Source organism: Lontra canadensis, unplaced genomic scaffold (genome assembly GCF_010015895.1).
Source record: "Lontra canadensis isolate GAN:19392208 unplaced genomic scaffold, GSC_riverotter_1.0 scaffold36, whole genome shotgun sequence".
Lineage (NCBI taxonomy): Eukaryota > Metazoa > Chordata > Mammalia > Carnivora > Mustelidae > Lontra > Lontra canadensis.
In genome coordinates, this window is record NW_022631030.1 from 12,836,778 (window position 1) to 12,852,810 (window position 16,033).

General features: G+C 46.0%; 1 protein-coding gene across 2 annotated transcripts in view; it reads left to right on the top strand.

Annotated features, from left to right (window-relative positions):
• The window catches only part of FLI1 (Fli-1 proto-oncogene, ETS transcription factor), a 114,802-nt gene extending 98,975 nt beyond the window's left edge, over positions 1-15,827 (top strand). The window contains exons 6-9 of one of the 2 annotated variants that reach the window (XM_032868905.1): positions 8,573-8,638; positions 10,519-10,578; positions 12,621-12,668; positions 13,809-15,827. In XM_032868905.1, coding sequence (XP_032724796.1) covers positions 8,573-8,638; positions 10,519-10,578; positions 12,621-12,668; positions 13,809-14,338 — 704 coding nt within the window. In that variant the 3' untranslated portion in view covers positions 14,339-15,827. The remainder of the gene's footprint in view (positions 1-8,572; positions 8,639-10,518; positions 10,579-12,620; positions 12,669-13,808) is intronic. The other variant, XM_032868906.1, reaches the window with a different exon arrangement.
• Positions 15,828-16,033: the final 206 nt, after the last annotated feature.

Here is a 16,033-nt window from a genome sequence, read left to right on the forward strand (position 1 = left end):
GGAACCCTTTACTAGACCAGACTCATCTAACCCCTTACTGTCCTCACCCCAAAAAGCCAAAAAGATACTATCGGGGTTTTTTTCACTTATTTTGTTGTCTTCCAACTTCAAGTAATTCTCACTAAAGAAAGAGCTAATAAAAGGGCATCGACTTTCCAGGAGCGCTTTCAGATCAATGTAGGGTGAGCCGGCGGTCATTCCTCTCGAGAAAATGTGGTGCTAGGGAGAGAGCTGTTCTCACACCATTAGACTGGTCAAGTCTGTGCTCCAGTTAGATATTTTTGGTGAGGCCCTCCCCATCCCAGTACTGCCTGCCCTGCTTTCAGTGTCTTCTCTTTTCCCATGGTTCTCACCACCTTCTCATATACAATGTAGTTTACTGTTTGTTTTGAATGTAAGTCCCACAGAGCAGGAATGTTCGTCTAGCCATCATTGTGTTCCCAGCGCATAGAGCGGTATCTGGATTGATAGTAGACGTTCAACAAAATGTGGCTAAATGAATGTACCATGGGATCAGAGATATTGATTAAGTCCAATAAGCTAGTGTTGGGGAGGGGAGGAATCTTGAGTTGGGCGAGGGAAAGAAAGGTGATTAAGACACCACAGTCCCTGTCTTTCAAAAGATCATCAGCAAGCAAGCAAGATATGTGCACAGAGAACTATACAAGAAGAAGAACAGGGCAGGGCAATAAACATCAGACTATCACCAGGGAGCCTTGACCTGTAGACCTTGAAAAGAAGAGGGTGCAAAAGCTGATTTGTGGAGCAGACACAGAATGGTACCCCTTGTGGCCAGAACAAGTGAGGACAACCTCACTGTGAAGGTGTCGGGGGTGGCCGTTCAGATTGGGGAGCAGAGGGGGTCGAACACAGGACCACCTCTCCTTTTTCCTCAAGCCCTGTTACTTAAGTGAACTTTCGAGTTTCTTTTCCCTACTTGGAATCCTTTTAAACCTGAGGCGGATTTGACCAAAAAGCTTGCACTTTAGTTGTGTCTACATGGCCCAATGTGGAGGGGAATTTGGGCAAACACCCAATTAATCTAGTCAATATGAATTGCTTTTCCACATAAGGCTGGTCCCAAAATCCCACTTTGAGGCCTTATCAAAATAAATAGGTCATTTAGACTTCGGTGTCGTTCAGACACAGAGCCCCTGGGAGATACAAAGCGAAGGAAGGGTCCAGGCTCAGCGGGGAGCCTTGAGTGACTGTGGCAAGGTTGTGCCTGGCGAATGGGCCACTCACCCTTCCAAACTTTTCATATTTAAAAACCATCCATTTTTTTTCAAGCATTTTTCTAATATGCCTTTTGTTCCCCCCCTTCGCACATATAATAATCTTAAACAGTACCTCCATTATACTCCACACAGCGGGGCTGGTGCTGAGGCTGAGGGGCTGTTTGGATTCCAGGACAAGATCCTTGAGCGAAGGAAATCTGATCCAGGATGTTTTTTTTCTGTGAGTTCCAAGTTTGAGGAAAGCCTTCCCTAGATATTTCCCTCCTCCCAAGTCTCAGTGGAAGCCAAGATCCTCTGCTGCTCTTTGGAACCTAAGATACTACTGAGGTGAAGGCTGGCCTGCCCCTATAGCATGAGTTGAAATGAGGTGAGGGGACACAGCTCTGAGCATTGGGGCCAGCTAGGCAGGGACTAGGGGACCTGGCAGTCAGGTGGACGCTGGACTGTTACTCCCCGAGCCCACTCTACTGCAGGCGGCCCGCGGCCACTGCCCCCCACTGTCTTCCAGGGCCAGGTCTCTCAAACCAGGGCCCAGCCAACCCACTTCTCCTGTGGAAAGTGGGCCACACGTGATTCCCGTGGGAGATCACTGATTCAGGAGCATAGCAGTGGAACCATTTCTTCCCTTTGGTGGCTTCTCTCCCTTTTCAAGGCCCTCCTCGATGAACTTTCTAACCTTGACTTACCAAGAGAAACAGTTGAGAGATGTCAGGAAGAGAGAATAAACGACAGGTCTACGGTGTAGATTTGGAAGTTGCTGCTCATCACACCTGGAATTACTCCTCCAGGCTGTCCTCTAAAGCATTTGTTTCCCGCTCTTATAGAGAAGGAGAACCTGAGGTTCGACAGAGCAATGATTTGGCCAAGATGACTCAGCAGAGTAGATGACAGAGCTGGGGTCTGAACCCAGGGCTCCGTGACTCTACCCACCATGACGTAGCTGCTGGAGAAAGCCCAGGGTCTCACACAGAGAAAAGACACCCCCCCCCCGGGGGTGCCCCCCCCCCCCCCCCCCCCAACCTGCTGCTCAGGTGCTAGGTGCCTATGCTTCTGAAGTGGGAGGCCAGGCCGGAAGTTCAGATAGCTGGCTTAGTCACTGGCAGGCATTGTAGAGGAGATGTTGGCAGACAAGAAGCTGGCCCGTGGTGGGGGCCAGGAAGGTTCAGGAAGCAGAGCAGGCTTTCACAGGTTGGATGGTTTGCCAGCGTCACAGGCAACACAAAGGGCAGCCCAGAGGAAAGCAGTGTGAGTCAGGTTGTTGGCCAGTAGGACCTTCTCCTCAGAGACTGGGCCTGCCAGAAGACCAGGACCTCAGAGGGAGAAGGGGCTTTGGAGGCTCGTCTGGCCCAAACATCTACTGACAACAAACAAGGCTGCTCCCCTACGTTCTTCCCTGTGAGTGGCTAGGAGATGTAATTTCCTCCAGGTGGGCTGGACCCTCTCTTGGGCAGTTCAGGGCTCTGGGTCTCCTGTGGTATCCTCCCGCTTTCCAGAGAGGAAGTCCGGATCTGACTGAGCATGAGCAGCCTTGTCCATTCTTCAGCTGAAAGGTCTACATTCAGAAGCTGGGCTTTCCAAGGATAAACATGGTTAGGTGCTGCCAGCTCTTTCAGCAGCAACCAGAAATTTGATGAGAAGGTTCAGGGAAAATTCATCTTTTTTCCACCAAGTAATTGAGACCATGGCCTGTGTCGTAAGGGATCAAGAGAGAGGCGCTTGTGTGCTGGCCCCCAGGGAGGTCATGACAAAGTAGAGAGCTGCGTGTTCACTGGGACATGAGGCCTTCACACAGCCAACCGTGGGCGTCAGAGCAGAAAGAAGCTTTCTTTCCTGAGTCAGTTGGCCAGATTTCTAGAACCCGTTTAAAAGCTTCACACAGAAACTGAGTTAACACTGTGTGGATGTCTACGAGAAGGTCATTTCCAGAAAGAGTTTTCTCCTTCCAACAGGAACTTTTCAGAAAAAAAAAAAAAAAAAACAAAAAAAACTCCATGTTCATAGTTCTCTACTGAGAGGCCATTTTGTGTCTGATTCAGCCACATTTAGCATCACATAATGGCGATACTAGGTACTATTTAGGCCATTACATATGTGAGGCTGAATTATCTACAACGCCCAGCAGTGCCCAGATTCTCCAGAATGAGCCTCTGCTCTCTCTTTGCTTTGGACTGCCGGAAACCATGGACTCCAGCTGGAGCCCTTTGGGCAACTTCTCTGAGAAGTAGTCGCAATGAGATGTGTCATCTTAATATTCTATAAAGCCAGGGAGGGTCAGCTCACCAAAGTGAAAAGACAGCTTGTCAGAGTCAGAGTGATTTTTCTGCTGATAAAGCCATCTGCCGCCACATAGAAGATCATCAACTGGTTTTCTGCTCCTTAACGGTCACTTTTTTGAAACTTGTCCTCTCTGCTGCTACCTTAAGCTTGTCTTTTCAGAAGACATTTCTCAGAAAGCAGAAGCATGCACCATACTGGGGGGCTGTGGGGTGGGGGTGGGGGGATCAGTGCACACTCGGGCGGCTGCGTGGACCGGATTCAGGCCATCAGAGAACTCTCCCTGTGCCGACCGGCAGTAGGGCCTCTGACGTACCCAGGCATCAGGCCCCAGGAGGGCTGGTGTTGGTGCAGAAATGTGAGCCGCTGGGTTAACTCCCAGGTCCAGGCTTTTCCATTTGGGATATAGACATATATCTGTTTGTCTGGGACGGGAACTGCCACGCTGCTAAGTTTTCTCTTAATGTGTGATGTCCATTCTTTGACTTCCCTATGGGGACAAGGTTTTAGCCTATGTGCATTGTTGTTCGTTGTGTCTCAAGGGCATCCAGAATGAATATGACCTATACACCTCATCACCTAGTCTTAAAACACCTAGGAGACTTCAGTGGGGAGAAGTCAGGGGAGGGGCCTTGAATTCTGTTCAACTAGTGAAATAGTAAACAATAAGAGGAAGTGGGTATACTTAGCAAGAAGAAAATATTGGCCGTCTGTTCATTCATTCAACAAATAATTATCGTGCCCCTGCTCTGTGCGGGGCACTGTTCTAGGTGCTTGGAAGAAAGACTGCTACTCTTGCAGAACTGGCATTCGGGTAGGAGATGCAGACTATAAGAAACAACCGTGAGTTAGTGATTAAATTTGGTGGTAAAGTAGACAGATAAGTACAGCGTAGCAAGGGAGTCGGGAGGATGGGAGGGGAAAGGAACATGTATTTGGTAGGGCTAGCAAACCCATGTCTCTGGGGCTAATCATTTTTTAGGTGCATAATAATGATGTCAATAATAATATTATTTGACAGCATGTACTGAGGCTGAGTCTGTGCTCTCACTGGGCCGGGCATTTACTTGGCTATCTCGTTTTATCCGCAAGGCTACCCTGGTTCTTCAACTCTCTGAGGCTGAGGGCCAGACCTTGGTTCTTGGCCTTGGTCTTCTCCAGCATCATGCTTTGTCTTTGCCATAGGACTTACTCCCAAAACACTGGTCTTCACTGAAATGTTACATGTAGCAGCTGTCCCGTGAGCCCCAGTGCCCATGGAGTGCATTTGTTAAACTCCTCAGTAAACAGACCCAGGGTGTCCTTTGTGGACCCAGGTACCTGTGGTGGGATTTTCTGTGTAGGTAGATGGGAATGAAAAAACAAAAAAGAAAGGGATCTTGTGGTCCGTGTGGTTCTGAGGTCACACGCTCCTCGGGGACCATTGGCTAAAGATACCAGCTGAAGACATGGCCTTTGCTCTTTATTCCTCTGTCATGTGTGCAGTGAGGACATAGTTTAGACTGACTGCTGGTGGCATCTCTGTTTCTGTCACTTCCCTTTTTTACCTACTAGAGGACTCAGGGGTTGGGTAGGACTTTGAAAGTCTTCTCAGCCAGGCTTTCCCCCGAGGTAGGCTAGTGGGAGAATTGCATCCCACAGCAGCCCTCCACAGGCCTCAAGGTGTGGCAGGAAAGATGGGGCCACCAAACACTTCTCTGATAAGGCATCAACTTCAAACCAGGATGGGGCCCCTTGGAGTTAGAGGAGAATCCAGCGGTCACCCACCCTCGTTGGTTAGAGGGAGTACATCCACTCATTATGTAACCTTTGTGTGCTAGGTCTGTTCCTGGAGCTGCTGGAAAAGAATAGGAAGAGAGGGTGATCAGTCGATACAGCCATGGCCATAGTTTAGTCCTCGGAATGGATAGAACAGAGCTTTCAGACAGGATGGAAGCCTTTGGTAGAATAGCGATCGACCAAAAAACACCAAGTAAACTTGGAGCAAGAGATTTTTATCAATGCAGTAAATCCTACGTCAAGTCAGAACTGCAGATGACACATACCAGTTCCTGGAACGACTGATTTGTTTTTTTCCTTTGGCATGAACTTGCCACTTTCTTTCCCACTTTCTGTTCTGTTCCTATGAGAATCGCCTCCTTCCCCCGGTGCTCCGATCCATCCGACACAACCTCATAAGCTCCATTCTCCACCACACCCTTGTGTGGTCATGCTGATGCCCATAATCTCTCTTGGTGTCCATTCCCTGCACGCAAGGCCACTGTGCTTGCCTAGCTGCCATCACCATGGCCTTGAACATGACCTTGGCCCTCGCTTCCACCCCTCTCTCCCCTCCCTTCCCTCTGCCTCTGTCATGTGCTCATGACACCCACGGCTGTTCCCCAGATACTTCTGCTTTGTGCCTGCCTTCGTTACTCACTCTCTCCTCCCCAAAGGGATCCCATTCAAGGCTGATGGCCCCAGTTACACTCACCTCTCCCTCTTTAACCTCCAGTGGACCTTAGTACCACACCACTCCTTTGGTACATGGCCCTTATTTCCCCCACAGTCTTGGTCATCTTCTCATATTTAAACTTAGGGGCAGGGAACATTTTCATATCCCTTCCCGTCCAGTCTACGACCAAGCACGCAACACAGTGCAGAAGTCACTCCCAATTACGGTTGACCCTTGAACGACATGGAGGTTAGGGGTAACAACATGGAGGTCGGGGTGCCAACACTCTGCCCTGTTGAATATCAGTGTCTAACTCTTGACTGTTCAAAAATTAACTATTAATAGTCTACTGTTGACTAGAAGCCTTACCAATAACATATGCATCATCTAACACATATTTTCTATGGTAGATGTATTAAATGCCATATTCTTATAATAAAAGAAGCTAGAGAAAAGAAAATATTAGTAAGGAAATCATAAGAAAAAGACATTATAGTACTGTACCATACACGATCCGCGTGTAAGTGGACCCATGCAGTTAACAGTGTTGTTCCAGGCCCAACTATAAATTACTGAAGGCCTAAATAGCATTTGCTCCCCACCCCTGCCCCCAAAGAGAAATCTTGAGGAATCTTGCCTTCCATTTTGCTTATACTAGCATCGGACACGTTCTACAGATCCCTACAATACATCCCAGAAAATGTTCATGAGAGCCCTCCCCTTGCTCCAGGCCCCTAAACAAGCTGGGATTTGTGTTTGTGCTTGTTTTGCTTTATTTTTAAGCAAAAGTAGGAATCTATTTGCAGGAGAATTGGGGGGGCGGGTGGAAGCCAACTAAAACAGAGGACTTAAATGTGTGGAGCTTTGTGTCTCTTTTGTCCCCTTCTCTGACCTCCCTCCCCATCCTCATCCCCCTGGATTTCTGTTTTGCTTCTCATGCCAGTTGCTACAGATGGTAATTTAAAAAGTGAACTGGCTTTTCCAGAGCTGGGAGGAATGTGCGTCCGTACGTGAATTTTTCCACAAGAAAACCATCCCTGTCTTTCGGTTCTTCTTAGCCAGAATCAATGAGAACAAGCAATGGGATGGGCCCATCCATCTCCGCAGAGCTTATTCTAATTTGTTGGAGAGGCTCCGAATGGACAGGGGAGGGGGGGCGCGGGGGATGGGTTGCCTTCCACCCTGTCAGACTGCTGTTTGATGAGGTTCATGCTCCGTTTGTTCGGATGGTTTTTATGGTTTCTTTGTTGTTCATGGAAAGACTTTGAAAGTCACAATTCTGTATCCCTCAACTCTTCTGCTATTCCTGATTCATGTCCCAACGGGACTCACACCATGAGAAGGAAAAAAGAAGAAGTTTCCAGCCAGTTAGTTAGGCAATTTCTGAACATGGTTATGGAAGCACGTGGACTCTTTCAAGAAAGAGCTTGGGGTCCCAAAGAGGCAGCAAGTTCAGTGGAAGGTTCTCCAAGGCAATATGAGAGCAAGCTCGTAGGCATTTCCAGGCGGGAAGCCTCTCTCCAAGTGCTTGCTTCTCGTTCCTGCCCCCTTTCCAGCCACACCTCTGGCCTTCTTCCTTTCTCTGTGGTAGTCAGGCCCAGCCCTCGCACTCTCCCTGGAAGAGCATGGAGAGCCTGGAATGTGCTTGTGCGTCTGAAATACCAGTGTGCTGAAGCAAGGGGCCGGAGTCCGCCGCCATCACAAGCCTGGTTTGAGACATTCTTCCCATGGAGTCTTTAATCTGGATCTCGCCCATCTCTTCAGAGCTGCTTAAAGGACTTTGCTACACAACTGCAGACTTCTTTTTTCTTTCTAAACTATATTCATTTATATTTGTAGAAAACTTCGGAAGTTGTCTCACGGATGTTATCTCGTCGGATTATTGCCTATCTTAGCCAGTCCACTGCAACAAAGTACCATATACTGGGTGGCTTAGAAATGAGAGACATTTATCACACCTTCTCCAGGCCAGAAGTCCAAGATCAGGGTGCCAGCATGGTGGGGCTCTGAGGAGAACTCTCTTCTGGATCAGACTGCTGACTTCTCGCTGTACCCTCACATGGCAGGAAGAGGGCAGGCTAGCTCTACCACCTCTTATGATAAGGCCACTGATCCCCTTCCCCTGAGCTCCACCTTCATAACCTAATTACCTCCCAAAGGCTGCATCTCCTAACACCATCACATCACGTCTGGGGTGAGATAGCAACATGTGAATCTGGGGGCGGAAAGGGGGGACAACACACAAACATTCAGTTCACAGCATTACTGCAACTCCATAAGGGGGGGAAATGGTGTAAATTTTTATGTCCATAGTCAAGAATATTGAAGCTCAGGGAAGTTATCATTCATCCAAGGTCCCACAACAAATAGTGGCAAGGGACAGAACTTGAACCAATTCTCTGACTTCAAATTCAAGAATCTTCCCGTTCACTCCAGCTTCTGATGAGTGTTAATGTTCCTTCCCACCCATAGCCCAGGAGGAGAGTACACTTCTGGAACTTAGTCATGCCTAAGATGTCATGGCTGATTAAATCAAACTTCTCTTGATCACTAAAAGAGAATCGTTATGACACCTTTCTGAAAAGCTGGAGATGCTGATGTACCTCTACTTGTTGTTTTTCATTAGACCCTTCTTATGACTCAGTGAGGAGAGGAGGATGGGGCAATAACATGAATTCTGGCCTCAACAAAAGTAAGTAAATGACACGCTATCATTTGGAGAAAAAAAATTTTTTTTTTCTACAAACATGGGTAAAAAACAGGGTCATGAGCTAGAACAGAGCAGGAGTGAGCATTTGTTGTCTTGCCTATGCAGAGGACATCAAAGTTAACTGCCAGGGTAGGGCCTATCAGTGATACTTGTTCCTTGAAAGGTGATGTGGGATTTTCATTCAGACCTTTTGGGTTTTTTGGCATTGCATTTGGTTTTCGCATTTTTGAAGCTAGAAGGCTTCTCAAGACTGGATTTTCTGTATGAATGGAAGGTCGCTGGATTTGGATCTAGCCATTTCTGTCATGATAATGGGCGTTCATGACTTTCCTCCTCTGAGTGTTGAAGCTGAATCATACCAACCTCCTTGGACCTCGGTTCGTGAGGGGCTGGGATGGAGGACGGTCCTAGGAGGCAATGGTGGGGGTCTGACATATCAATTTGTGTTCAAGTCTGACCCCAAATCTCCCATTAAGGGAATATAGAAAGAGAATGACTATGCACTCCTAACCAGAACGTATGAACCTTGCTATTTGTAGGAAGAAAAGTGTCCAGCAGCACATGGGTGATGAAGGGCCTTCTTTCAAGAAGGTTGTGATGACAAATTGATGCTCAAGCAATAACTGGGATCCCTTTCCATACTCTATGTATTCCTTATTTGTCTACTCTGTGCCTAGGACTTGGCACTCTCAGGTCCACAAAGATGAATCAGACATAGACCAGTCTGTCAAGCTGGGGAGAGAGGTTACACACACACACAGCTCTTTTCATCTGGAAAGTATCTAGGAGAGCCTGAGGACCTAGCAGCATTTGAGCTGGCTTTTGAAGGAGAGGCAGGGTTTGGCCTTGCAGAGATGGGGAATACAGAGCCTCCAGTGAGAAGTGGGGGGCCGGGGAACGGTGTCAGGGTTGACATGTCTGAGGGTTAGGGAGGACTCCAGGTTCTTGGAGTTTCAGATGCACAAAGGGAAAGCAGTCTGGAAAGGTAAGGAAGGGGTACGAAGGCTGCTGTGAAGGTAGACCTTTATTCTTTAGTCAGTGAGGACTCACAAAGTTGTTTGGATGGTGGGGTGAAATGGTTTGGGGAAATGAAACTGGCTAAATGTATGATGGACCAGTGGGAGGAGAGGGGAATGGTAAGGATACATAAACCATAAACTGTGTGAGAAGCCGCCTTAGGTGCAGGATGGAGAAGCTATGATGGGAGCAGAAAGGCTGGATGTGAGAGGTTCCACGAGGGGAACTCACAAAACAGACACGACAAGCAGGTGACATTCCCTCACATGTCACCATCCCATTGAGAACCTCGAAATGTCCTACTTAAAAATGCAGTTCACAGGAGCAACACCATTAGGACGGCTGTGCTGTATGTTTGTTGTGGTTCCTCATTGTCTCCTTGTGAGATTGTAAGTCCTACCGCAACTGCTGGTTCTTTGCTGAAACTCCAGCACCAAGAACACTGCCAGCACTAGTAAATTCTGGACAACTATTTATAAGATTTGTAGGATTTATTTATTTATTTTAGAGAGAGACAGAGAGAGCAAGCAAGTGGGGGGAGGAGCAGGAGAGAGAGAATCTTTCAAGCAGACTCCTCACTGAGTGTGGAGCCTGACCCAGGGCTCGATCTCATGACCCTGAGATCATGACCTCAGCTGAAACCCAGAGTTGGATGTTCAGCTGACTGAGCCACCCAGGTGCCCCTCTAGATAAATATTTATTTGATAAAATGAATAAGTGAGTGAGTAGAGAGTGGGTGAATGAGCAAATGAATGAGGAAGCACCTTGTGGAGGGCTTTTAACAAGGGCCTTTCTCTTCCCTCATGGAGAGTGGCCCCACTCACCTTATCTCTTTCCTCCCTCAGGTCCCCCACTTGCAGGAGCACAAGCAATGAGCAAGAATACTGAACAACGGCCCCAACCAGGTACCTTTCTGGGATGCGTAATCCCTCCTTTGCTCTTTATGCCCCTGTTGATCCCATGTGGTCAGCTGAGGGGGACTGAATCAATACACAGTATTTGTCCTCATTCTTCTCTTTCATAAAGGATCCCTACTTGACTCCCTATAAGAGCTCAGTGAATAAAAAGTAGCAGACACTAGAACCGGGTTAAGATTTGTTACATATCGGAAGTAAAAACAAAAGTAAAGATGAAATGTTCCAATGCCTCATTTTGTAAGATAAAGAAACTAAGTCCCAGAGAGGGAAAGTAATTTGCCAAAAGCCACACAGCTGGCTTATGAGAAAACTAGAGCTCTAATCCACAGACTCCAGAGCTGCTATCCAAACCTTTTAGGCTCCATAAAACCTTTCTTTTAAAACTACTCCCATCCTTGTTGGGTCTACTTAACAAATTAGGCAGGGGAGCTTTTCAAACCATGGAACTGGAAACTCTTGGTATTGGAGTGATACTAGGTCTATCACATCCTTCTGTGACATCTGTCTTATGATTACCTCACCTCTCCTTGAATATTTATAGCAATGAGGAGTTCACTACCTCACTAGGCTCATTTCCACTCTTGGAGCCAAAGTCCACCTTGTTGTAACTGCCATCCAGCTTTCTGGTTTGCCCTCCGGAAAGCCTTCCTCCTGTTCTGTCCTTCCTGTTTCTGAAGACAGCTGTGGTGTCCACTCCCAGGCCCAGCTCTGTCTTCTCTGTGTGACACAGCTGAGATTAAGTTCTGGACAAGCCACTGGCTTTAAGACAGAGAAACATTGTGTTCCATTTCTATCGAAGGCAGAGCAATAGAGAATGGACCTATATGTCATTGAGAGGGTTGAGAAAGAATGTCCTGAGTGAAACACACAAGCCAAACGGAATTTGACATAGTGCATTTAAAGAATTCCCAACAAGGGGCGCCTGGGTGGCTCAGCGGGTTAAAGCCTCTGCCTTCGGCTCAGGTCATGATCCCAGGGTCCTGGGATCGAGCCCCACATCGGGCTCTCTGCTCCACAGGGAGTCGGCTTCCTCCTCTCTCTCTTCCTGCCTCTCTGCCTACTTATGATTTCTGTCTGTCAAATAAATAAATAAAATCTTAAAAAAAAAAAAAGAATTCCCAACGACAGCAAAATTAGACATTACCTGCCAAAAATGTTTCAGTTGTCGTACTGTGTGGATATGTGGATGCCGGAGGATAAACTCAGTAGCCTTGAGGGCTTTTCAAGTTAATTCATGGTTGTAAGCAGAAATCCCCAAATCATGCCAATTTTTTAAAAATTGCAACGACAAGTGCAAAAATAGTAAACTGTATCAAACATACAACCACCTGGCCAAGTCATGATCCAACTGTGTACCATGACTTCCTGACCTGAAAAAAAGACTGACCCGATGTAAACAACATTGCAAAGATTCTTTTTATAATTAAATAATCATGTAAGTTTTACAGAGACTGAGGTAGAATAGTCATTTTATTGCTAAAATACAAATTCTGGCTACTGCTGCCATTTCCAAGCAAATGAGGCAGGATTTGGTAGTAGAAGGGAGAAGAGATTGTCCCAATGAGTTATTTAGTTTGTAACATAACTGGGGCTAGAACCCAGGCTGCCTGATTTCCAGGCATATGTGTACGGAGCCGTAAAGACCAGAAATCATTAGACCTTTCTTTAAACCCATTTCAAAAGGTGTCCTTCACTTCAGTCATGATGAGTGAATATTAGCCAGCATCTTTCCAAATGGTTTCATGATTCTGTTTTAGCCGTTTTTAAAGTGTTATCTGCAAATTTTAGACACTGAATATGAAAAAAAAATGATGCTTTTTGTATTCTATGTTTCTGTAATCATAGGAATGAAAACCACAACTGCTCCAGATCTTTGAGGTTTGCACATAAAAGCAATAAAGCTTTCTGAAACCAGTTTTTTCTATGATATTGAAACAAAAGTATAAACCCCAGGGGTATTCTTATTATTAATGCTGTTGGTTTTATATTTTTAATAATAGGGAAGCTAATTTCCTTTTTTGCTTCCTCAGATCCATATCAGATCCTGGGCCCGACCAGCAGTCGCCTAGCCAACCCCGGTGAGTTTACTTTGGCCTACAAGGTTTTTCTTTCCAGAATGTTCCATAGCTCTGTGAGGTCACAGAGACCACTGTCCTAAGTTCAGAGACCTGACTAAGAAGTAACATGTGCTCTTTCCCTTGAAATGGTCAACATCTACTTCTCTGGTGTACAAGTGAGAGTCTGGAGCTTGTTATTAGGTGGTAGGTATGTCCATTAGCTGAGGCTCCTTCTGGAAAACAAGTGTATGAGCACTGCCTATCTGCATGGAAGTTTAGATTAGTAATAAATAGCACAGGTCAAAAATTTTGTAGGGAAAGATTGGGGAGAATGGGGGAGCAATTCCAGTGAGTTCTCAGTTATGGTCCTCATGGAAGTCACATGTGAATAGATGGTCCAAAGGTGTTTTATTCTTGACTTTAGAAATGGTTGCAGTCATCTGAGAGCTTTGTGAAAGAGGCGTGTGTCCCTGAAAAGTTGCAGATAAAGGAAATATGACAATGTGGTTTAAGGGTTCATTATTAAAAATAGCTCTCAAATGAATTCTAGACCAAGACCACCAAGCGTGTGAGCTAACTGGCCCTTTGCGGTAGTGAACCCCACACCTTCACACCCCAGGGAACTGCTCTTGCCTGTGTCTGCAGGCCCATTCTTTGGTGCCTGGCCATTCCTGTTTTGGGGTCTTGGAGGTGGGAAGGAGACACGCAGCTCCCTCTCCTCTTATTTTTCTCTCTGCCCAAGTTCTTCTCTGTCAGACTTAGAGCTGAGACCCAAGCACTGGGGCTCTGCTAAGGAACATCCCAGGTGCCTTCAGTCTGACACCTGGGCCACCCCTTCTCCCTGTGACCAGCTGTGGTCTTCTGGCCCCGCTCCCTTTTACACCGACAAGGAACATTTGGGGGACTTCATGAGTAGGTCAAAACTAGACAGCGATGCAAATCTTTCTAGAAGAGATTCAAAAATCTTGCCCAAAAGGGTGGGAAGCGGCGTGCCCCAAATCATCCAGCTACGGGGCTGCCAGAGGCAGTAGATTCTGAACGTGATGGGAAATAACGGGTTTCTTACGAAGCGAGAGAGTATCCCGGCGTCTTAGGGAACCGGACTCTGACTTGCCCAGACTGAGCTGCTCTGTCTTCTCCTGTTTGCCTCACCGCCCGCAGGAAGCGGGCAGATCCAGCTGTGGCAGTTCCTCCTCGAGCTACTCTCGGACAGCGCCAACGCCAGCTGTATCACCTGGGAGGGGACCAACGGGGAGTTCAAAATGACGGACCCCGATGAGGTGGCCCGGCGCTGGGGAGAGCGGAAAAGCAAGCCCAACATGAATTATGACAAGCTGAGCCGGGCCCTCAGATACTACTATGATAAAAACATTATGACCAAAGTGCATGGCAAGAGGTATGCCTACAAATTTGACTTCCACGGCATCGCGCAGGCTCTGCAACCACATCCCACGGAGTCATCCATGTACAAGTACCCTTCCGACATCTCCTACATGCCCTCCTACCACGCCCATCAACAGAAGGTGAACTTTGTCCCTCCCCACCCGACCTCCATGCCGGTCACGTCTTCTAGCTTCTTCGGAGCAGCGTCACAATACTGGACCTCCCCCACAGGTGGGATTTACCCCAATCCCAATGTCCCCCGCCATCCCAACACCCACGTGCCCTCACACTTAGGCAGCTACTACTAGAAGCTTAATCATTGGTGGTCTTCTACCTGAAGCCCCCCGTTCCTCACACTTCCTGGGATACTTTGGACTCCAAAGGACATACGTGGCTTTGAAGAGAAAAACAAAACTGGATGTTCTTTCTTGTTGGATAGAACGTTTGTTGTTTAAAAACAATCCTTTTTTTTTTTTTTTTTTTTTTAATGTTGGTAACTTCCGCTTCCTCTACCTTGAACAAAGAGATGGCTGATTTTCTGGGCCAGTACACCAGTTTGGAATCTCAATCTGCTATCCTCTTCTGAGTTGAATATTTCGATTACTGGAATGGTTGTATTATGGTTCTAGGAAAGAAACTGTACATTTTCTTTATATTTTTATGACCAAAGCAGTTTCTTATCAACACACGGGTCTCATCATGGATCTTGTAGGGTTCAGTATGGTAAAAAAAAATCATGGACTTAACCAGTTAATGCTCTGGCTGGAGACTGAGAGAAAATAGAGGCAGGAAGCTTATAACCTTATTGTAGGAGGACCTGATTCAGTGGATGGCAACTGGAACATTGGTTGTAAGGCCAGTGAAGTTTTCACCCAACTGGAATTTAAAAGAAAGAACATGTGTGTGTGTATTTAAGAAGCCGTGGGCATTGCAAAATCCCTCCCAGTGGGCAGTATCTGCTAGGCTGACCATCCTCTCTGGAAATAGTCAAGATATGAACTTAAGAAATGTTAATGCAAATGCAGACATTACTGAAAGACAGAGAATTAAATAATTTTTTTTTTTTTTTTTTTAAGTAATGACAGTGGGTCCCAGAACTTTGAAAAGTCGTAGGGATTTCTGAACACAAGCAGATTCGCAAGCGCTGTGCGTTTGTCCGACCACCGGTCCAGGGTCAACCAATCAGAAGGCAACTTACTGTATAAATTATGCAGAGTTATTTTCCTATATCTCACAGTATTAAAAATAGATAATTAAAAAAAAGTAAAAAGAATAAATAAACGAGTTGACCTCGGTCACAAAGACAATTTTACTATCAAATCAGTCGTTATTTTTTTAAATGTAATTTGTACATCTTTTGTCAATCTGTACATTTGGGCTGTTTGTACGTTTTTATAGCTGGTTTTTAAAAAGCATAATGTGACTATTGCTAAAAAGAAAACAGGACGTTTGAGTCACTGACTTTACTAGAAAGAGAAGCACCATGCAGTATTTAATGGGCGTGCACAAGGAGGTAAATGTGGTCCACTCAAATCGTTAATGCTTTGGAAATGTTTGTAAATAACCATAATGCAATAATCACAACTTTGAAAAGAACAAGCAAACTTTCCCTTGTGGATACGAGGGATTTTCCTGCCCTATATATGCAATATATTTTTTAGATATTAAAATATATATAATTTTGCAGGTAATCATTGACTTTTTTAAAACTATATTAAGTGTTAAGCTGACAACTGTCAATGAAGACTATGTTGTAAAATAATTTGACTAAATAAATTGTGCCTTCTTCTCTCAGAACTGAGAACATCGTCGTCTTATTTACCCCTGATTAGGTCAAAGGGTTTTCCCAGGGGAAGTTCCCAATTGAAACTCTTGCACTGTAAAGGCTTTTTCATGTGTACCTACTGCCAGAAAGCAGAAAGTACAAAATCGTTGTGGTTTTTGTCGTTGTTTGTATTAGTCACTATTCTCCAGAGAAACAGGACTGTAAGATGTACAGTACT